The sequence below is a fragment of the Sciurus vulgaris genome (assembly GCF_902686455.1).
Source record: "Sciurus vulgaris genome assembly, chromosome: 6".
Classification (NCBI taxonomy): Eukaryota; Metazoa; Chordata; class Mammalia; order Rodentia; family Sciuridae; genus Sciurus; species Sciurus vulgaris.
In genome coordinates, this window is record NC_136466.1 from 16942810 (window position 1) to 16965493 (window position 22684).

The 22684-nt window shown below is 35.5% G+C and overlaps 2 protein-coding genes across 3 annotated transcripts; one reads left to right on the forward strand and one right to left on the reverse strand.

Annotated features, from left to right (window-relative positions):
- Positions 1-163: 163 nt before the first annotated feature.
- Positions 164-8471, forward strand: NUDCD2 (NudC domain containing 2). Of its 2 annotated transcripts, XM_079145949.1 has the most exons (5): positions 164-371; positions 2566-2614; positions 2819-2970; positions 5731-5782; positions 8282-8471. In XM_079145949.1, the coding sequence occupies exons 1-5, from the start codon at positions 183-185 to the stop codon at positions 8314-8316; spliced, it is 477 nt and encodes a 158-aa protein (XP_079002075.1). In that variant the 5' UTR covers positions 164-182; the 3' UTR covers positions 8317-8471. The 2 variants fall into 2 exon arrangements, with proteins under 2 accessions (XP_079002075.1, XP_079002076.1); XM_079145950.1 differs by lacking the exon at positions 8282-8471 and having other exon boundaries at positions 5731-6889.
- Positions 8472-15149: 6678 nt separating this feature from the next.
- Positions 15150-22087, reverse strand: CCNG1 (cyclin G1). The gene is made up of 6 exons (XM_079145918.1): positions 21793-22087; positions 20474-20737; positions 18173-18426; positions 17702-17780; positions 17524-17622; positions 15150-17299 (listed from the first exon to the last, which is right to left on the reverse strand). The coding sequence occupies exons 2-6, from the start codon at positions 20735-20737 to the stop codon at positions 17108-17110; spliced, it is 888 nt and encodes a 295-aa protein (XP_079002044.1). The 5' UTR covers positions 21793-22087; the 3' UTR covers positions 15150-17107.
- Between the last annotated feature and the right edge of the window lie 597 nt (positions 22088-22684).

A 22684-nucleotide genomic window follows, 5' to 3' on the forward strand; every position in this document is an offset into this window, starting at 1 on the left:
TTCTTTCAAAGCGGTTCCTGCCAGTGCCCTAAATGGCCCTCGAAAGGGGAAAACGAGCACAGAGGGAAGCGCCACCCGGCGCCCCTGCGCATGTGCAGTGACCCGAGGCGGAACCGGAGCGTGGGGATTTCGCGCCTGCGCTTGGTTGGCTCGGTGCGGCTGTGCTGGGCGGCGGCGGGAGCATGTCAGCCCCGTTTGAGGAGCGCAGTGGGGTGGTTCCGTGCGGGACGCCCTGGGGCCAGTGGTACCAGACCTTGGAGGAGGTGTTCATTGAAGTGCAGGTGCCGCCAGGCACACGAGCCCAGGATATCCAGTGCGGTCTGCAGAGCCGGCATGTGGCCCTGGCCGTGGGCGGCCGCGAGATCCTCAAGGTAGCGGCAGGTCGGGCCGGCGCTCTCCTCCGCCCTCTGACTCCGGAACCCCGGGGCCCTAAAGCCCGCCGGCGCCGGGGAGTGGTGGTTGGCGGGCAAGCAGGCTCCTCCGGCTGGCAGCCAGGGAGAGCGGTGAAGTTGGCCGCTGTTTGCTCTGGTCAGGGTACCCAGCCTTAGAGCCAATCTTGGAATCGTGGAAATTTCGAGATTGCCACTTTTCTGCTTAATTCCCCAAGCAAGTCAGGCCGCTGCTTCTGATTCCTCTGGGGGCGTTAATGCTGAGAAAGGGTTAACTCGGTCGTTAAAGGGACCAGCATTTGCCCTACGCACTCTTCTCCAGTCTCTGATCTCGGTTTGGAGAGACAAGACCCATAAAGTCACTGCGCTGCATGGCGGGTTCCGTTCCTAGTAAATAGGGAGTCTGCTATGGGAAAGCACAACGCAGAAGGGGTGGGGTAACGGGGCGAGGGTTCAGGGGTGATGTCAATTGACTTGTCACCTTGCGAAGTAGTCAAGCCAGCTGTGAAGAGGAGTGGAGAAACTAATTAGCACTCATTTCTTCTCATTAATGCTCTTTGGGTCTGGGACCCAATTTTTCCTTAAGAAACCTATACTAAATTCACATAATAGTTTGAAGTTGCGTTCCTAGTTTAGATGCCCAAGATGTTTTGATTATCCTGTAGTGTAGAGGTGAAGGGAGACTACTTGGTAATACCCTGCCTCTGCCAGTTTTCCAGTTTTGTAACGTTAGGCAAAAAATTATTCAGTCTTTACGACCTCATTTATATGCAAGAAGTGGTAATTATAGAACCTTTATCAGGATTGTTTTGATCATAATATAGCATCCATATGATTTAAGAGCTTGCAGAGTGCTTGGTATAGTGTAAGCTCACACTGCACATGGGTTACAATTATTTTGTATAGAAGTGCCTTGAATGCGTGGGATTTTTTTGCGAAGGACATTGATTTATGTCCCACTTGGATCTTAATAAGCTTTCTGAATATCTGTACAGGTCTTAGTTTTCCCACACAATGATTTAAGATTACAATTCAAATTTTGTGAATTTAGCAGGGATTTTAGATGTAGTATAGACCTAAAGAATTTTTTCAGTAGTATTGACGTAGTACTAAGTGTGTATGTGTGTTTTGTTTGGGTACTGGGGATTATTGAGCCCAGGGCACTTTACCACTGAGCTACATTACATTCCTAGGTTTTTTTTTTTTTTTTTTTTTTTTTTTTTGCTTGGAGAGAGGGTCTTCCTGAGTTGCTGAGGCTGGCCTTGAACCTGGATCTTCCTGCCTCAGCCTCCTGAATTGCTGGGATTACAGGCATTAGCCATCATGCCAGACTAAATGGATTTTTTTAAAGTGACATTTTAATTTCATTTACTGTAACTTAAATTTGGCAACAGCTTGTATTTGAGCATGGGTATTTTCATTTAAATTTATACTTTACTTATTTCATTATTGAAACAGGAGTTTGTGAAAAATCAGTCACCACACTCTCTTGTCAGAGCTATAGTATATACTTTAAGGGTTTTGTTTTTAATGCAAACTGCTCAACGAAGAGATTGATTCAGTTTTTACATTTCTTTTAAACAATCATTTCTTCTTATTTTTAGCAGGAAATCCCTTCTTGTGTTCTTGTATTTAAATTTAATTTACAAATTCTTGTATTAAATTTGATGCTTTAATTTTACATTTGACCAATCACTGATCAGTATTACTACTTCATCTTCTAACAAGTAAAGTGCTGGGCACAGTAGTGTATGCCTTTAATCCCAGTGACTCAAGAGGATGAGGCAGGAGGATTGAAAGTTTGAGCCCAACCTTAACAATTTAGCAAGACCCTGTCTCAAAATAAAACACAAAGTATAAATGACTGGGAATGTAACTCAGTGGTAGAGCACCCCTATATTCTAATCCCTAGCACCACAATAAATAAATAAATAATAAATAAATAAGAACTCTGATCTTCTGTAGGGAATTTCATGTTGCTTGTCATAGTAAATATTTCAAATTCTGTAACCTAGATTTCATTTCACTCTTTGGGAGAAACTTAAGGTTGAGCACCTATAAATGTGGTGAAGTGATGTAAGATGTGTTCAAGTTGAAATTAGCTAAATCTTAATGAAAACTTTGTAAAACTTAATGAGAAACTTTATTTTTAGTACCTTGTATGTTTATTTTTCAGGGCAAACTCTTTGATTCTACAATAGCTGATGAGGGAACCTGGACTTTGGGTAAGAGTAATCTTTTAAAATTCCTAGAATCTTTGTTAAAATTAAGTTTGTGTTGGAACTTAGTATCTTTCCCCTTAAGGCCACAGAGCTTTGAGAGATAAAGAAATACATTGAGAATAACTGTATGCAGAAATTACATAATGGTTTCTGGCATATGTAAAACTTAATGATGAATTCCAATATTTTTGTAATTTTTTTTTTTAGAGGATAGAAAAATGGTTCGTATCGTTCTTACAAAGACAAAGAGAGATGCGGCAAATTGTTGGACTTCTCTTCTAGAATCTGAATATGCAGCTGATCCTTGGGTACAAGACCAAATGCAGAGAAAACTTACATTAGAGAGATTCCAGAAAGAAGTAAGTCAGATGACTATATGAATGTGTATGGTTAATTTTAAAAGTAATAAAATAATTACTATTTGAAATTAGAACTTAAATGTTTATAAAAGCTAATAAAAATTCTTTAATATAATTTTTAAGGTAAATGATTAGAAAAATTTGTCTTTTATATATTTTTAAAATTTCCTTGAAAATAACCTATTTGTACTGTTGGTATGATTTTGTTTAAATTTACTTAATATACATCAATAAATCCTGAGTAATAAATGGTTATTAAAATAGTATGCATAAATGGTATAAAAATACATAAGGCCCCCCATTCCTTGCTTGTCTCATTTTCATCTCATTTTTTGGCATTTCTGTTTCACTTTTAGCCTAAGTGGAGGCTCACACTGTGGTGGTGATGTTTTTAATATTGAGAGTTTATTAGTCATCTGGCCATGATCCTTTGATTGAATACATAATGCAAAATATTCATATAGCAAATTGCTACAAGGGATGGTATCAAATCAAGATGGAGAATACAAAAGGCAAAGCAAGATTTTAGTCAGTGATAGATTTAAATACATTAGATTTGAGAGCCAGAGATACCCATACCTCTCTGAGGCATGGTGAAAATATCCACGATGGAAAGGAGAACTGTTTGAAAGACAACCTGTTTCACTGTTTGGGATGGAAAAATGAGTTTTTAGTCATCATTATGCTGTGTACTCTTTTCTCATGTTTACTGTGATATAGTTTGTATAACATAAAATGGAATTATTTTAAGTGAATACACTGTGGGTTCCACAATGTATTTTTTTTCATGTTTCCTTTTTGTTTAATAGTGTATCTTGGGTATCTTTCCGTACTAGTACCTGTGAATAAAATTTTAATTTGCTTCAGAGTGTTCCCTATTTTAGATCTGTTAATTACTTATTTGGCTCTTTCTCTTTTATAATATTTTGATTTCTCTATTTTCCTCTATTTTAAGCAGAGCTTATGTTTTCATCTCTGTAAAACTACTTAAATGTTCCAAGATATGCATCTTTAAGATGTCTAGAAGAGGAATTACTGAATCATTTTTGATGGATAATTATTTTTATATGATGGTTTCCAAATATATATCTCTAGCCTAAGCTTTTCTTCTGAACTTTGGATCTGCATATTCAGTTACCTTTTTAGCATCTCCATTTGGCTATCTCACAGACATACAAAACTCAGCATGTCCAAATTGAGTAACCTAATTTCCTCCCTAAATTTTTCAGCCTCCAGCCTTCTTATCTTAGTTAATGGAAACTGGAGCTAGGGATTTCGCTCAGTAGTTGAACACCTGCCTAGCATGTGCTCTAGGCTCTAGGGTCAGTTCCTAGCATTGCAAAAAAGACGTTAAATCAGTTAATGGAAATTAGTGGCTCAGGTCAGAAAAATTGGTAATCCTCTTTGATTTCTCTTTCTTTATCAAAACCTCTCCAATTTGTTAGGAAGTCTTATTAAAGCTACCTTCAAAATGTATTCAGAATTTAACCACTTATCACCACCAACACTACTACCACTCTGCTCTGTACCATCTCAAATGTCTTGCCTAGGTTACTTTAATACCTTTCTAACTGGCCTCCTTCCTTCTATCCTTGCCCAGACAATCTTCTCAAAATAGCAACTGGAGAAGTCCTTTTAAAATGCAAGTCAGATCGTATCATTTCTCATCAATGCAAGTTGTTTCTCTTAATGGAATAATCTAATAAGTTACCCTATTATCTCCCCAACCTTCTCTTACTGCTGCCTTCAGTCATCCTACTCTAACCATACTGTTCCCTGTTATTAAACAAGCTAGCCTTTTCTTTTGTTGTCTTTCTGACTGGAATGCTCATCCTGCATAGCCTAGCTAGCTTCTTCATTGTTTTCAAATCATTACTCAATGAAGCATACATATGTTGATCAATCCTCCCATTTAATACTGTAGTTTTCTCCCATTTCCTTTACCCATTTTTTTTTTTTTTTTTTTTTTGCTGATGGCATTTAACCAACTTTTAACAAACCAGATCAGTGATTGGCAAACTGTGTCCTGTGGGCCAAATTCAGTCCACTGCCCATTTTTTAAGTAAAGTTACTTGTATACATTCATGCTCATTTTGTTTGTGTGTTATCTTTCATGCAGCAGTTTCATGTAGCTGTATAATTGTGACAGAAACTATGTGGTATGCAAAGCCAAAAATATATACCATCTGACTACTTAAAGAAAATTTGCCAACCCCTGCACTCAATACTATTTATGGTTTATTATTTATCTCTTCTTCCTACAATGTAAGCTTTACTAGAACAGTTATCTTTGTTCACACTTGAACTTCACATGCCTTTAATGGTGTCTTTCAGACAGTAGTAATTCAGTAAATTTGTTAAATAAATCAAATTGCCCAATGAAAAGACAAAGGCCTGAAGTAGTAGATACTTTATAGAATTTTTGTGAAAGTTAAATGTGTTAATATGTATATAGCTTTCAGAACCCTGCATGGCAATACAAGTAAGCTCTCAAGATAACTTTTAAAATCGGTTTTCACATTGATATTCAATTGTTTCTTTATAAGCTTGTCACTGTAGTACTAGATGTATCCATCTAAATATTTTTAAATTGTAAACTTGAAAAATACTTCATTGTTTTAAATTTTATTTTGGTGAGTACCATGAAGTTTGGTATCTGTTCAGTTTTGGGCCATTTAGATCTCCTTTTTTTTGTCAATTGCTAATTCATACTTACCTTTTTCCTAGTTTTAATTTTATTATATTTTTCATGTCTTTTAGAATCCCGGTTTTGACTTCAGTGGAGCAGAAATCTCAGGAAACTACACTAAAGGTGGACCAGATTTTTCAAACCTTGAGAAATAAATGCTGGTTTTTTTTTTTTTTTTTTTTTTTTTTTTTTTTGCTACATTCTGTGGATCCTAGCAGATGTTGCCATCTGAAAGAAACAGATGATGTGCTAGAAGAAAAATATGGATGCTTACAGTTAAATTGCAAAATACATTTAAATATGGTTCTAAAAATTGCATTCAAATATGATTTACATAGGAAATGTATAATGGGAACTGTGGACATATGGTAATTTTTTTGGACTTATTTTTGCTCAGCATGGAGTTTTATATGCTACATTTTACCAGTTTCATATTTAAATGCATTTTTACTATAAAAAACATTGAGGTACAGATCATATTAAATGAAAGGGTGCCTTCAGGGAAAATTAATTTTTCTTTTGGTAAGTGTGATGCAGGAATAATGTTCAATAAACATTTTCAGAAAGAGGATCATACGATCTAAGTACACTAATTCACACAAGTACTGAAAAAAAATTTTTAACAATAAAAAATTCCACAAAGATATTTTGGATAGTAATGTTAAGAGTAAATGAAAATTTCTTAATGAGAACATTATGTCAAGAAATTGAAAATAGTTAAAGGCTAATTATTAATACAAATGAGAAGTATTAATACAACAGAGAAGCAGCTAAGTTTTTATGGTTATTGGACTTGTCATTTGTAGTCCAATCTGTAGCAGATGCAAATTTAGGTCACTATTAAGCAGTGGCATTATTTTGATCAGAAATATAGATAGGGATTTTTGTTGTTTCTTGTTTTGTTTTTGGTAATGGGGATTGCACCCAGGGGTGTGCTGTACTGCTGAGCTGCATCCACAGCATTTTTTTTCCCCCTAAGACAGGGCCTCACTAAGTTGCCCTGCTGGCCTCAAACTTGTGATCCTCCTGCCTCAGCCTTGGGAATTACAGGATTAAGGTGTGTGCTACTGTCCCTGGCTATATAGGAATTTTCTGTTGAGATTTTATTTCATCCTGTGTTTTTTTTTCTTTAAAGGATTCTCAAATGTATAGCAAATTTATAAGTAAAGTACACAGAATTTATTTCTTCCTGAGCCATTTGTAAATAAATTGAAGAGATGATTCACCTCAGTACTTTACTGTGTATTTGCTGCAGAGAAGGATATTCACTTCCATAACTACAATCTAACCATTAAAATTAGGAAATTTACAGTGACATATTACTACTGTCTAGTCCTCATACATTGACTCTTATCACAATGAACTGATGTCTCAAAAATGTCACAGTCATTTCACAATCATGACCTGCCTGTATATGTTAGTCTGGAACAAGATGTTTTTTTTATTTTTTATTTTTTTTTTTACCTTGACTTTCAAAGCTTTGACATTTTTGAAGATTATGTTCTCACTTTGTATGATATTCCTTTTATTAATTAATTTATTTGTGGTACTAGGGATCAAACCCCTGGCCTCAAAGCATGTTAGGCAAACTCTCTAGCACTGAGGTACATCCCCAGCCTCTCTGATATTTTTTCATGATGAAATTCAAGTTATGTATCATTGTCAAGAATATTACAGAATTGATCTTATTGCATCCTATCATACATTACTGATTTCAATTTGTCCTACTCAAGCTGGTGTTACTTAGATCACTGAATAAGATGGCATCTGCCAGACTTCACTGTAAAGTACTTCCTCTTATAAGATTATAATTATTTTGGGAGAAAGTAGTTTCAAAGTACTACATGTTTGTAATCAAATTTTAAATTTATATTTGTGTAGTCTCAATGTCTTATTTGGTGGGATAAAAATCTATTATTTTTATTACTTTGATGTTTTAGTTCTCAAAATTAAATAGTTGGCCAGTAGAAGACACATACTAGGTGAATTCTGTTGTTGTTTTAACATATTCCCATGATTATTTGAGCGATTTCTTACTCTTGTCTAATATACACCAGGCTAATTACACATTCCCTGCCCCAACCCAAGAATCAGCCATTTTTCCAAGGAACCCATGTTCTTTTTTTTTTTTTTGTGGTGCTGGGGATCAGACCCAGGACTTTGTGCTTGCAAGGCAAGCGCTCTACCAACTGAGCTATCTCCCCATCCTGGAACCCGTGTTCTTTGTAGTGAATAAGGATATTTAAAAGCTAAACTCAAAAAAAAAAAAACCAAAAAAAAAAAAAAACGGGGGTGTAGCTGAATAGTAGAGCACTTGCCTATTATGCTCAAGGATCTGGATTCAGTACCCAGCACCACACACACAAAACCCAAGATCTGTGTGCAAGTAATTACTGTTAGTTTGTGTATAATATGTGTAGTACCTGTATATGTGTGTGTGTGTGTATGTGTGTGTGTGTTAGTGTTATAATGTATATGTAAAACCATGAGTTCATACCTAAACTTTGAATCCAAATCCCATGAGGTTCATTTTAAGTTTTGTCCCTTCGCATCTTTATAACTCCCATAGCAGTAAGAAGTTTCAGTCCTATTATCTCTAATCTATTTGACTTCCTATCATAGGTCATCTCACAGGAAAATTCAATGTTCTGTGCTGAGCAGGGAGATCTTTCTCACCTGAGTCTTTGAACCCCAACACTTAACTGTGGACCACTGTAGCCCATGTACCCTCTGATGCCTACCTTGCTCATTTTGCCCAGTAATTTCAGGAATGAGTTGTTGAGGAAGAGCCTTTTTTTCTAATTGATTTTTTTTTTTTTTTTTTTTGCAGGGGAGAGGGAGTTGAGATATATATATATATATATATATATATATATATATATATATATTTTTTTTTTTTAATAAACATACAGGAAAATTTAAATTTTTCCGAAGTGTAATTCAGTGAAATTTAGCACATGTATAGATATGTATAAACAACTTCATAATTACCCTAAAACAGGTCAGTTACTAAAAATACCCCCATGCTATCTCTGTAATCAGCCCATACTTCCCAATCTCTAAACTTTGGAAACCACTGATTTCCATCTATAGTTTTGTCTATAGATAATATAGGCAGGCATGTTGGTGCATGCCTGTAATCCCAGCAGCTTGGGAGGCTGAGGCAGGAGGATCACAAGTTCAAAGCCAGCCTCAGTAAAGCGAGGCACTAAGCAACTCAGTGAGACCCTGTCTCTAAATAAAGTACAAAATAGGGCTGAGAATGTGGCTCAGTGGTTGCTTGTCCCTGAGTTCAATCCCTGATACCAGAAAAAAAAAAGTATATAATATAGGCAAAAGAATATATAATACAGCCAGGCACAGTAGTGCACGGCTGTAATCCCAACAACTTGGGAGGCTGAGGCAGGAAGAACACAAGTTCCAGGTCAGCCTCAGCAACTTCGCATGACCCTGTTTCAAAATAAAAATGGATGGGAATATGCCTCAGTGGTAAAGCACTCCTGGGTTCAAACCCCAGTACCAAAAAGGGTATGCATATAAATTATAAATGGAATCATTTCATTTAAAAAGGCTTTATTGACATAATTCACATATTTCACCCAGTTATAATTCAGTATGCACAGTATATGCAGCCATTACCATAGTCAATATTAGAACACTCGTCATTTGAAATAAAAACCTTGTACCCTTTATCATCCCTTCCCACTCACCAGCTAAGTAACTATTAATTTATGTTCTGTTGTATAGATTTCCCTGTTCTAAACATTTCGTGTATATGGGATCAAATAATATATGGTTTTTGGTTATTGGATTCTTTCACAACATTGTTTCAAAGTTCAGCCGTGTTCTAGCATATATCAATATTTTTTGTCTGAATGTTCCATTGCATGGCTGTATCACACCTTGTGTTAATTCATTTGTAAATTGATAGATACTTGGGGTTTTACCATCTTTTGTCTATGCTGAATATTGCTGCTATAAACATTTGTGTAGAGGTTTTTATGTGCATACGTGTTTTCTCTAGGAATAGAATTTTCAGGTTATATTTAATCATTTGAGGAACCATCAGATTGTTGTCCAAAGCAGCTCCATCATTCATTCCCACCAGCAGTGTACCAGAATTCCAGTTTCTCCACAGTCTTGCCAATACCTACCTGGCTTTTTGAATCTGCTTATTCTAGTGGGTATAGAACAATAGTTCTTTGGTTCATTGTGGTATCTCTGATTTGTATTTCCCTAAAGACTATGTCAATCTTGTGCTTATTGAATATTTGTGTATCTTACCTGGAGAAATATTTTTTCAAATCCTCTGCCCCCCCCCCCTTTTTTTTTTTGGTTTTGTTTTGTTTTGTACCAGGGATTGAACCCAGGCATGCTTAACCACTGAGCCACAGCTCCGTTTTTATTTTTTATTTTGAGAGAAGGCCTCACTAAGTTGCTTGGGGCCTGGTTAAGTTGCTCAGGCTGGCTTTGAACTTGTGATTCTCTTGCCTTAGCCTTCCAAACCACTGGGAGTATAAGCATGCACCATCACTCTGGCCATTTGCCCATTTTCGAATTAGGTTGTCATTTAGTAAAAGTTCTTTATATATTACTTCAAATATCCAGGATAGGGTTTGTAAATTCTCCTGTGGGTTTTCACTTTCATAATGGTGTCTTTTGAAGAAATGAAGTTTTTAATTTTGATGTCTAATTCATCACATCAGTGGATCATACTTTTGATATATCAAAGAATGTTTTCCTTAAACTCAAAGGGTCTTTGTTTTTGTCTAAAATTTTTATAATTTTGTTTTACATTTAAATCTGTGGCCTGTTTTAAGTTAACTTTGTATAAGCTATGAAGTTTAGGTGGAGGTTGATTTTCTTTCTTGTGAATGTTCATTTATTTCAAACTGATTTGTGAAAAGACTGTCCATTCCCCAATGAATTGTCTTTTCACCTTTGTTCAAAAATCAGTTGTTTATATTTATGTGTTTTCATATGCTCTTTTCCATGGAGCTCTGTGTAAATCCTTTAAAAATACCATGCTGCCTGGATTATTATGAGTTTATATTAAAATTGGGTAGCATGATTCCTTCAACTTTATTCCTTTTCAAAATTGTTTTGGCTCTTTTATTTCTTTATCTTTCCATATAAAGTTTAGAATCAGCCAGGCAATATCTATGAAAAAAATTCTTCTAGCTTTTTTTCTTTGTTTTTTTGACAGTATTAGAAATTAAACCCAAGGGACCTCTATCACTGAGCACATCGCTAGCCCTTTTTGAGACAGGGTTTTGCTAGGTTGCCCAGGCTGGCCTGGAACCTTGGATCCTCCAGCCTTAGCCTCCTGATTCTTGCTGGGGTTTTGAATGGAATTGCCTGAGTATTCCAATCCAAGAAAATTAAGTATCTCTTTGATTTCAGTCAGCATTTTGTGTAGTTTGCAGTTTACTTTTTTCATTATTTACCTCTGTCATTAGATTTATTCCTAAGTGTTCATTTTGGGGCAGAGATGCTGTGTTATGTTTTTTGAAATTAGGTTTCCATTTGCATAGTACTAGCATATACAACAAATATGTTTGATTTTTGTTTGTTGACCTTGTATTGTTATCTTACTAAAATCAATGATTAGTTCTAGTTTATTGTTCTTATTGTTATTGATCCCTTTCTTGAGTTTTCTACATAAACCATAAATAGTAAGTTTTATCATTTTTAGTCTATAGACCTTTTATTACTTTTTCCTGTCTAAATGCCACAGGTAGAACTATAAAGCGGAAGTGACCAGCCGTATCATATCTGTTCCTTAGGGTTTTGAAAGCATTGCTTTTCATCATTAAGTAGGATATTAGCTGTACAGTCTTTTGTTGTTGTTTGTTACTGGGGATTAAACGCAGGGGAGGGGATGGGTACTATGCCACTAAGCTGCATTTCCAGTTCTGTCTGTACATTCCCAGCTTTATCTTTTTTTTTTTTTTTTTTAAATTTTGAGACAGGGCCTCACTAAGTTGCCAAGGCTTCTAACTTCAGTCTTCTTCAGCCTCCTGGGTTGCTGGGATCACAGGCATGAGCCACGGTGCCCAGTTAGCTATATTTATTCTGTACAGTTCCATCAGGTTGAGGAGGTTCTCATCTATTGATTTCTGGTTAGCTGAGTTTATTATCTCATCAGAGGATGTTGACTTTTCTCAAATCATTTTCTCCGAATGACTTTTTCTGTATGAATTACTTTGATCAAATGTTGTTATTCCCCCTTTAGAGCATTAATATGGTGGCTTTATATTGATTTTTCAAATTTTGAAATTGCTTGTCTCTGCAGCCCCCCCCCCAGCAATATCCTTGGTCATGGATATTGTTCAGTTGATACATCTAGATTTATTTGTTGAGGGTTTTGGGGATTGTGTTTGAGATATTTATTGTTCAAAAAGTTTTTCTTCCTTTGTATTTTTTTCCTTCTGTTTTTACCTTGTATTATTTTTCATCTTGCTTTAGTGTTGTGTTAATTCTGGCTTTATAAAATGAATTGGGAAGTGATCATTTTCTGTTTTCTGAAAGAGACCTGTAGAATCTTCTTAATTCTTTATGAATTTGCCAGAAAGATTTTAAACAAGCATTTAGTTTTTAAAAATAATTATATAACTTATTTAAGTTATCTAGTTCATTTTGGTGGAGATTTAGTACTTGTTGTCTTTCAAGGAATTGGTTCAAGCCTGGTATGGTAGTGCTTGCCAGTAGTCCCAGCACCTCCAGAGGCTGAGGCAAGAGGATTGCAAATCCAAGGCTGACCTCTGCAACTTAGTGAAACCATCTCAAAACAAAATACATACATACATACATAAAAGGGGCTGGGGGTGTAGCCCAGTAGTTGAGCAATACTGGGTTCAATACTTAATGTAAAACAGAAACCAAAGAATTGGGTCATTTTATCTAATTCTATGTGATTGGATTTGTTCATTTTTTCTTGGTGTCCTTTTAATGTCTTTAATGATTGTAAGTGATATCTTGGCTTCATTCTTAATATTGATAATTCTTATCTTTGTCAGTCTTGCTTATCAGTTTTATTTCTCTTTTCTTTTCTTGGTACTGGGGCTTCAATCCAAGGGTGCTTTACCTCTGAAGATTTTTTTGAGACAAGGTCTCACTAAGTTGCTGAGGCTGGCCTGGAACTTGTAATCCTTCTGTTTCAGTCTCCCAAATTGCTCAGGTCATAGGCATGTGCCACTGCACCCAGTGTTTTTGCTCTTTTCAAAGAACTGATTTTTAATTTTGCTGATTTTTCTCTATTGTTAATTGGTGTTGAGTTTCATCGATTCCTCTTTCCCTGTTTTTTTTTTTTTTTCCTTCCTTTTGCTTGCTTTGGGTTTTATATTTTCCCTGAAGTGAAAACTTATTGACTTAAGATCCTTTTTCTTATTCAATAAAAGCAGCTGATGCTGTAATTTCCTGAGTATTGGTTTTGTTGCACTCCAGTGTTACTTTTATTTACACTGTTTAAATTAATTTCAAATTCCTTTTAAGGCTTCCTTTTAGAGCCATGAATCATTTGGAAGTCTGTTTAATTTCCAAGCACTTGGAGATTTACCTACTATTAATTTCTATTTTATGTTCAGAAAACATTTTATTATTTAAAATCTTTTAAACTTAAGATTCTTTAAGGTCCATGATAAAGGTCTACCTTGGTGGCTATTTACATGTACTTGAAAGGAATGCTGAGTCAGTAGTTTTAGGATTAAGTCAGATTTGGTTGTTGGGTTTTATTCAGTTCTACACTTTTGCTAATTTTTTAATAATTCTATATATTACTGACAGGAATGTTTTAACCCTAACTGTGATTTGACCACTTCACCTTTCAGTGCTGTCAGTTTTGATTGATTTATTTTTAAGGTGTGATATTCTGTGCCTACAACTTTAGGATTGTCATTTAATCAATCAATTGCTTTATCATTATATGTCCTTTATCCTTAGTACTTTTGATTGCTCCTAAGTATACTTTGTTGAATTGACATAAAAATTATTTTATTTTGTAAGTTAGTTTATTATGTTTACTGTTTTGGTTTATGCAAAATTGTGTCACAATTTGGCAATGTATAAGCAATGACACATCTTACAAGAATTAATTCTATTACTGTAAAATTCTCCATTATTATTGTCATGATCATAATAACCCTGAAGTTAATGTGGCTAGAATATAGTTTTGACTAGAAATTACACAAACAATTTCATGAGTCCAATTAATCCTCTACTTATAATTAATCTACATTACAAGGTAATGTGCAGACTGGTAAGAGCATGGCCTCTCAAGTCAGAGCTGCCTGGATTTGAACCCCCCGTCCAAGTACCAAGTATGTGACCAGAGACAAATCATTTAGCTTCTTTGTGCCTCTACTTTATTTGTAAATTTGGATGACCTCATTCACTTTAGAGAATTATACAATATGATTCATATAAAATACCTAGCAATAGTACCTGCCAATAAAAGCTTCCATTGCCAGCTTTAAAATGTTAGATCAGGGTTGGGAATGTAACTCGGTGGTAGAGTGCTTGTCTAGCATGCAGAACTCTGGGTTCAATCCCCAGCACCACAAAATAAAAGAATAAATAAAAATGACTTTATAAAAAAAAGTTAGATCAGAAATGGCTCTAAGGATAACATGTAGTATATCATAATTTGGAAAATGTGTCTTATAATTAGAAAATAATCATAACATTTAAAAAAATACACTGAAAAGTTTATTAAATTTCTAACAGGAGTCAAGTGCAAAACAGTTTTTTCTTTGATCAGTAATTTCTGGCAATGTCCACATTATATCTTATTAATTATAGTTAAATATTAATAGTTTGAAATCATATATTGTTTCTATTCAATAATAATTACCAATTGATCCAGGCAAGGTAACATAATACATAACATAGTTGGTCACTTTCCTGCTGGAGTGCTATTTAATTAGGTTAAAAGTGTTTGCACAAAACTTTGGGTGAGAGAATCACAGTCTTTGTGTTTCTCCTTTGCCAGCAAAGTAATGAACCTTCTTTTTCTCTTTTCTCAACAAAACAAAAAAGATTTCGGGTGGGTGGAATATAAGGGGAGCATCCACAGAAGTGATGAATCTAAATGACAAGTGATTAATATTGCATAAACATCTTTTTAATATGTATTAAACTTGTTATATCAAAATATCACAAACTGTCAGTTAGGTAATGGCTGTACTATTAAGAGAGATTTTAGTATCTGCTTCTAAGCATCTTTAGTACAAAATTTAAATATACTAAGTAGAGACAGCTTTTTATTATTTTATGATTTTATCACCATGCTAAAATAATCAGAAAATGAACAAATCCACCCAGCAAAGGATTGCATTTCAATAATTTTATTGAAAGGTATATTCCTTAGTACCAAACATAATGGTAGTTGGTTAGGTTACCTCTGCCAACTCAAAATTAACACTAATGTTTTCAAAATATGGGAAAACTGAAATGTTATCTTTGACACAGCTTACAAAAATTAAAGATAAAATAAACTATGGTTCTTTGGTTTATTTTTCAGTGCTTGTTTATCCATAACATTGACAAATTTGGTTACAGCCTTTCTAGATAGACTCGAGCTGCACACTGCACGGAGTCATTGCTTACAACACTTCAACATGGTAGCCTCCTTATGTTCACAGGCTGACCTGGAGAATACTGAACACCCCCTCAGTGCTCTCATAATTATGAAGGTGCCTACTATTTTTCTTAAGACACAACAGGGACATTTGTGGAAGTATATTCTCTTCCTTTGAACCCATTATATCTCATTGTCCTACATAGAGAACACCTATAAAAATTAAGCAATTTTATAGGGGCCCTATAAAATTCTGTAAGTTTTCATAGGTGTCCTGTATATAGGATGATGGGACACAATGGGTTAAACAAAATTTTACATTAGAAGCAATGGCAGTTGTATAAAACAGTGCAGTAAAAACTTCTGGAGTGCTTTATCTAGACTGAACTTTAACAGGGTAAAGCAAGTTTTCAAGTTTTAATTTGGGTTACTAATACAATAGAAACATTTTCTCAGTGGGACTCGACTGAGGCAGTAGATTCTATGTAAAAATTTTTTATCATGAATACAAACATCACCTGTTTCTAGAAGAAATATTAAAGATAATGATTATGCCAAACTTACTAGGTCTATGTTTTTTGCTTTATATAAAATGCCCTCAAACTTAAATGTAATTCTCATATAGCACTGAAATCCTCATCTCTGAAATATCTATTACTTGCATTATAGGTGCCAAGAAACCATTTATATTGCCTAGACTATTAACCCTTATCTTGCCTTAAAGTGCTTTTGTGAAATGTTCATTTTTGATGTAAACCTCATAATTTAACATTTTAATTAAGTAGGTTACCATTTTGATACCACCTAAATACAACCTATTGATCCATATAGAAAGATCAATGTAAGAAATGAAGATTCATAGTTCTTTTTCAAGCTTGTTCTTACTGTTTCACATTTATGCCTTTAGCTTCATTTGAATGTTTCACAGATGAATTTAAATCTTTAAACCTAATTTTACTATAGCATACTATTAGACAGTTTTTATAAGTCTCTTCATTCTGCTAGGCTTCATAGCTTAAATTCATTATAACATTATGGAATCCATATCTCAGGGTTGTGGAGAAAAAGGCCTCAAGAGAAGAGGTTTTTATTGCTACAGAAATAGAATTTAAGTAAACAACAACCAGAACAAAAAAACTCCAACTTAGCCAAAGTCTGCCTAAATATTACTATTAAAAGTAAATCATTCGTCTTAGATTCATAATCATATAGATGTTAAATATTAACATTTAGTTTTAAGAGGAAAAAGATAAATCATTACTGAGTTAAGAAATTTAGATGGCAAGACTGTATAACATATGCAGTGACCAAGTTTACATTTTTTTATGCACATGATTACTTTCTAGTAGTTCCAACTGCTATAGCAATGAAACACTGGCAAGTTCCCAACGTGGAGATCATCTCCCATATACTACTTTTTCTTTAAGTATGACATCCAAGTTCCAAATTATTATTATTATTTTTAATATGGGCCACATTTTTGGTCCTCTTATCCTACTCAAGCTTGTATAACTTTAAATGAGTCAGAATTTGGGTCCTACATATTGCAAGATGATAGGGGAAAAATGTACTATTTCAGTGCTATTTGGGCTATTAATGTTATTTTCTAAGCTGACAATTTAAATGATCATTAAATCGTTATTAAATGAAACAAACTTATCAGTGGTTGGATAATTTCTTTGTCTAAGGGTGTTGCTCCGTATGTGTAGTAAATGCCTTTAAATACTAGCTGACTAGGTCAGTGTCATTTTTCCCTTTGCTATTCCAACTCTATTTTGTTTGAAAATAACATTGCAATTTTTCAATTGTAGAAGAAAATTATATCATTGGAAAAATTTCTCTACATGAAGAATAACATCCAAATTTGCAAGTTAAGGAACCGTTTCAGGAATTGTTGGAAGGTGAGTTATTCTATAGTAACTATGCTTCAGTTGCCGTGCAGTACGCCCAGAAACGATCCATTTCAACTTCTGAACATTTGGTTTGGAACACTTGTTTGATGAATATTCAGTTAAACACTTGGATACAAGCTCCTGCCAGAAGATCAAATCTCTGCCATGTATCTGCACATAAATTTTTAAAAGTTATTAATGAATTAAAATAAAAGTCCTGTATTTACAGTAAAAAGTACAACCTACTAACGTGTCTTTCCTTGTCAAAAAATTCAAGGCTAGCTGCTTAAGTTTCAGATAAACACATGACATTTCATTTTATTTCAGGAGATAGTACAAGTGGTCAAATTTCTTTCACAGTTGTTAGTGGGATTTAAGCTATGACCTTGACATACCTTGGAATGTTTCTGAAGACATTCTACTCCTTCTGTTAACTCTATGCAGTTCTGTGCTTGGATCTCCAAAGCTATGATAGACAAAGCCAACACAGAAGGCTGAAAGAAATAAATATAATGTAAATGTCAAACATAAAAACAGATCTACATAAATGTTTAATCTTTATAAAATATTTACCTTTGCTTTAGAAAATATGATCCTGCAATGACAAGCCTTAAGTTGAGCTTCCAGTCTTTCAAAATTAAGGCTATTTCTCCTTTAAAAAGAAAATGAAAGTGATTTTATTACATCTAGTTGAAAGAAACTTTTAGAAAAATATTGAAGTCAGTTTTTAAAAATGATACTAATGCATGTATGTCATAGAAAGTCATCTGAAGTAAAGAAAATTTCCCTTTAATCAGAGACATTAACTTCTTAAGGGAACCAAACCTGAGTTTTAAATGATTTGGGCCAAAAATTAAAAAAAAAAAAAAATGAACAGAATTATGACATAAATACCAAGATTTATTTTCACTTTAATCTATTTCTGTACCTATTGAATGTCTTTTTCCTAGAAATCTGTGCTAGGTGCTGCATTGTTTTATGCAATATATAGACAATATCATTCAAATTTTTAAAGCTCATTTGTTCAAAACAAAGGGCACATACCTTTCAAATGGCAAGTTCTCCTGAATGAGTGAATAATAGAGTTGTAGAAACTGAAAGGCAGTAGTAGCTTTAACTTTCCAGCACACCTTCTCCAACACAATCTTTTCCATTCTCATCAGGTCTGAAACTGTGAACCTATATTGACTTATTCGGATCAAATCAGTTGCCAGTGGGACATTCCTTTCTTCTTCTATTGATTTTACAGCCAAATAAAAGCAGCTCAGTCCAACACACCCAAGGTGCTTGGGCTGTACCTAAAAACAAAAACCATGCTTCTATCATATTTCAGTTAATATAGCATAAAGGATAATAGAGAACTCGGACTCATCATTATACCTAAAATATAGCCTGTCAACACTATGCACCCCACTTGGAACTATTTTTTAAGCAATTTGATAAAATTTCAGTATAATATTTGGCTTCAGCATAACAAAATTCTGTTTTTTTAGATCTTTGTGGAACTGCAAGCAAACACTATGTTCTAATTTGACCAAATAAGTTAACTGGTGATTTAACATGAGTACTCAAACATGTTAAAGCTTACACACAAATTTTCCTTCCAGGATGTTATACTTTTTCCACATTGTTTTTGCAGTGACAGATATAAAACATTTTTAAAATACTGCTATAACACATACCATTTACTCTGTAAATTTCTATCTACAACAAATCCTTTTTATATATTCATTATTTTCTAAATGTCTACAGTATGAGGCAGAGTCACAAATCTATCCAATGTTTAAGTTCTGGCTTAAGTGAAACTTAAAGGTTTTAATCAATATCTCTCCTCCTCCTCTTATAAACTTTAATAGTAAATTCACACTTTTTTTAAAGCATAATTTTTTTTTTTTTTTTTTTTTTTTTGGGTGCTGGGGATCGAACCCAGGGCCTTGTGCTTACAAAGCAAGCACTCTAATAATTATTTTTCTTATTATGACTTCTATGATGGTTGTCTGTTTAAACATTCCCACATAAGACTATTTATTTATGTTTATTTCACAAACATACATAAATTCAAAGGTAGTGCCTACACATGGTATCTAAAGAGTTGTTTATAATCAATTTGTTGAACAAGTTTTTTAACCATTTAACAAATATCGAATTCTTTCTATAAATGATGCATCCTGTTAGCTACTGAAGACTAAAATGTGAGTTTCATTCTAGTTTTGATATTATCCAGTGATCTTCTGGGTACAGAGAAGGCAGATGTATTTTTAACAGTTAAACTCTGAAAACTACACAGATGTCTTATTTTAGAGAAATAACTACATCCATGCTCCTTCAAATGATACTCTTTTATTGCATGCAAACTGAAAAAGAAATGGTTAAAACAATTAGAATTTTTAATTTGATTAGTGAAGAAATATATCCTAATTCTTAACCATGATGTAGCATTCTGCCTTTAACAAACTTCATTAAATTAAAAAACTGTACAATGTATAGTAGGACAATTCACAAAAGCCAAGCTAGGGAACCAACCTTTAACTTATGAATGGATAAAGAAAATGTGGTATATATACACAATGGAGTATTACTCAGCCATAAAGAAGAATGACTTCATGGCATTTGCTGGTAAATGAATGGAACTGGAGACTATCACACTAAGTGAAACAAGCCAGTCCCAAAAAGTCAAAGGTAGAATGTTTTCTGTGATATGTTAAAGCTAATCCAAAATGGGGGTGGGGGGGTAGATTTAAAAAGATAGAAGATCAGTGGAGTAAACACAAGGGAATCAGGGAAGGGAGGAGGAATGGGCTAAAGAAAGACAGTGAAATGAATCTGACCTACTTTTCTATACATATATAAACACACTACAGTGAATTTCACCATCATGTACATCCACAAGACACTGATTAAAAAAGCAAAACAAAACTCTAAATAGCAGACCAGGGGAACAGGTAAGGAGAATGGGAGGGGAAGGGGAAATATTTGGGACTGAATTAGGACAAATTATAGTTCATGATTTTATAATTATGTGAAAATGAATCCTATTGTCATGTATAATTAAAAAACCAATAAAATAAAATAAAACTTGAAAAGTTTAATATTAACCTATCAAGAAAGCTTTTTAAAAACAGCCAATTTTCTAGCTAGAAGACTGCAATTATTTGATATTGGACTATTTTCCATCTCAGAATATAACTAATAAATGATACATTACTCTTAATTATGATAAAGAAGCATATTAATGCAGTAGTGCACAATAGTGTTACTTGCCGAAAATACAAAAGGTTAAGGCAAAAGCTAGCAACTTACATCTCTAACACAACTAGCAAAATTAAGAAATACTCAGGGACATACCTTCATTTTAGACAAGAATCTGTCCAGCAAATTCACAGCTAGAGAAAATGTCTCCGTGTCGAAGCCAAAGAACTGAGTTAGACTAAGAAGATCTTTTACTTCAAAGTCCCTTAGTCTTGCAGTCATTCTGAGGCCATTATCGTGTGCAGACTCAATTAGCCTCAAGCCACAGACCTTTGGCTGACTTCTGGACTCCTGTTCCAACAGGGTATTCAGCTGGTGTAGCAGTTTCTGAGAGTCAGTTGTTGTCAGTACCTCTATCATCTATATATAGAACAAATCCCAGAAAGGAGTAAGAGTAGCTCTTGCTGCTTTCCTTGGCTATCTTTGCATCGTGCCTAGAGGTGTTTTATAATACATATCTTCCTTCCCTCAACGGGCTAGTGAATCTAAGTCATTGCAAAGTGCTGTTCCCCCTCCCCTCTTCTATAAGTCGATAACATTCTAATTGTGAGTTTCTAGAGCACAAGAACCATACATTTTTTAAAAATGCAAATCTTCAAGAAATGCTGCCCAAGTATTCATTGTCAATGGATAACCCGAACAGACATTGTAAGGCAGGATACCAAAACTTTGGGATGGGACAGCAGCATGTATTCTGCCAAGAATTAACAATGTGAACCACTCAAGTTACTTAATTTTTCTTACTTCCTCGTCTGTAAAGTGGGGAAAAGGTTATTACCTAATTCATAGACCTGTTTGGAATACAATGAGATTGCTTAGAGCTTAGCGCATAGGTCGATGCTTAATAATCATTGGACAATGAGCTTATTTCTACATCTGTAAGATGAAGGTAACAATATCTGTGTCTGACTGTAACGATTACACAAGATGATTAAAGAGTGTAGCACAGTGCTTAGCCACAGGCTACGTAATAGTTGATTTTTAACAGTATTAGGAAAAGAAACTTTTAAAAGAGTGCTGTGGGAGCACGTAGAAAGCGGGGGTCGGGGCGGGGGGGGTAACCTAGTCTACGAGATGAACCTGGAAATTTAATTAATGTAACTGTGCGTAATATAAGTAAGACCCCGCAACAACTAAGTCTAGATCTAGACCCTCATATCGATTTAACGACGGGAAGCCGGGGCATCTCAGGGTTGGTCAGGTGAGAAATCACTAACTTCAGGGGTCCGGCGCGTTGGCTCCCGGGGTGGTCGCCAGGACTGACAGCTCCGGAGCACAGAGCCGGCTCCGCCCCCCGGGCTCAGACAAGCCTGGGCTTGTGCACACACTGGCAGGAAAAGGGCGCGGGCCGCCGGCGCCTCCACCCAGCTCCCCACCCGCCCCGAGGTTCACCCCAGAAACCCCACCCAGCTCACCTTGATAGCGACTGCGGCTCCTCAGCAGTAACCACCCTCCCCGGGCCTACTCCCACTTCGCCCCAGGATAACGGATCCGAGAGGTGGAGAAGGCGAGGGGATCTGCGGGCTAGAGTGGAAAGGCCCGGGGAGGGGGAGCTGTCCTGGGTGGTGGCCTCGGCACCGCCGCCGAGACGCCTCTGCCCTCCTCAGGGTCAGCTCGGAGCCGAAGGGGCTGCTCCTGACCGCGCGAGTGATATATTGGAGGGCGGGCCTTTTCCTCAGGGAAGCATTTTTGCAGCTGATTGGTGTGGTTCTTTTGATGGATGGCCTCGGTGGTCCAAAGAGGGCTAGTCCGTAGAGGCAGAAAGCTTGGCCAATCAGCGCACACTTCCTATTATAAGGACCCGAATTCTCCGCCCCGTTGAGGCCACGCCCCTACGCCGAGCCTCTCCCATTGGAGGGTTTTCTAAAGCGGCTTCACGCGGGAGGGGCCCGGGCTAGATACGAAAGGCCCGCCCTTGCCCGGGCGGGTGGTTCTGCAGCCTGCCAAATTGTCTGGAGTGCAGTTCCAGAATGTGCTGGGAATTTTCTCTGCAGTTTTGTAGTTGCGTAGTGGTTCTGCCTCCTCTTTCTAAAAATACAATGACAAGTTAAAAAAAAAAAAAAAAAGTCAGGCTTTGATTTTTCATTACAGATGGAGAGGTGGTAGATTTTTTGTGGCGCGGTTTAATATAAATTCCAGCTGGTTCTCTGTGAACTTTGGAAATTGATTGTCTTGTTTTGCTTTGTGTGTAATTTGTCAGATACTGTGATGGAGTTGGACTGTGTAATTTCTTTTGATCCCCTACTAATTTTTTTAATCTGCTTTTAAAACAAATGTAAATAGAAATGTAAAGAGTTAAGGTGACTT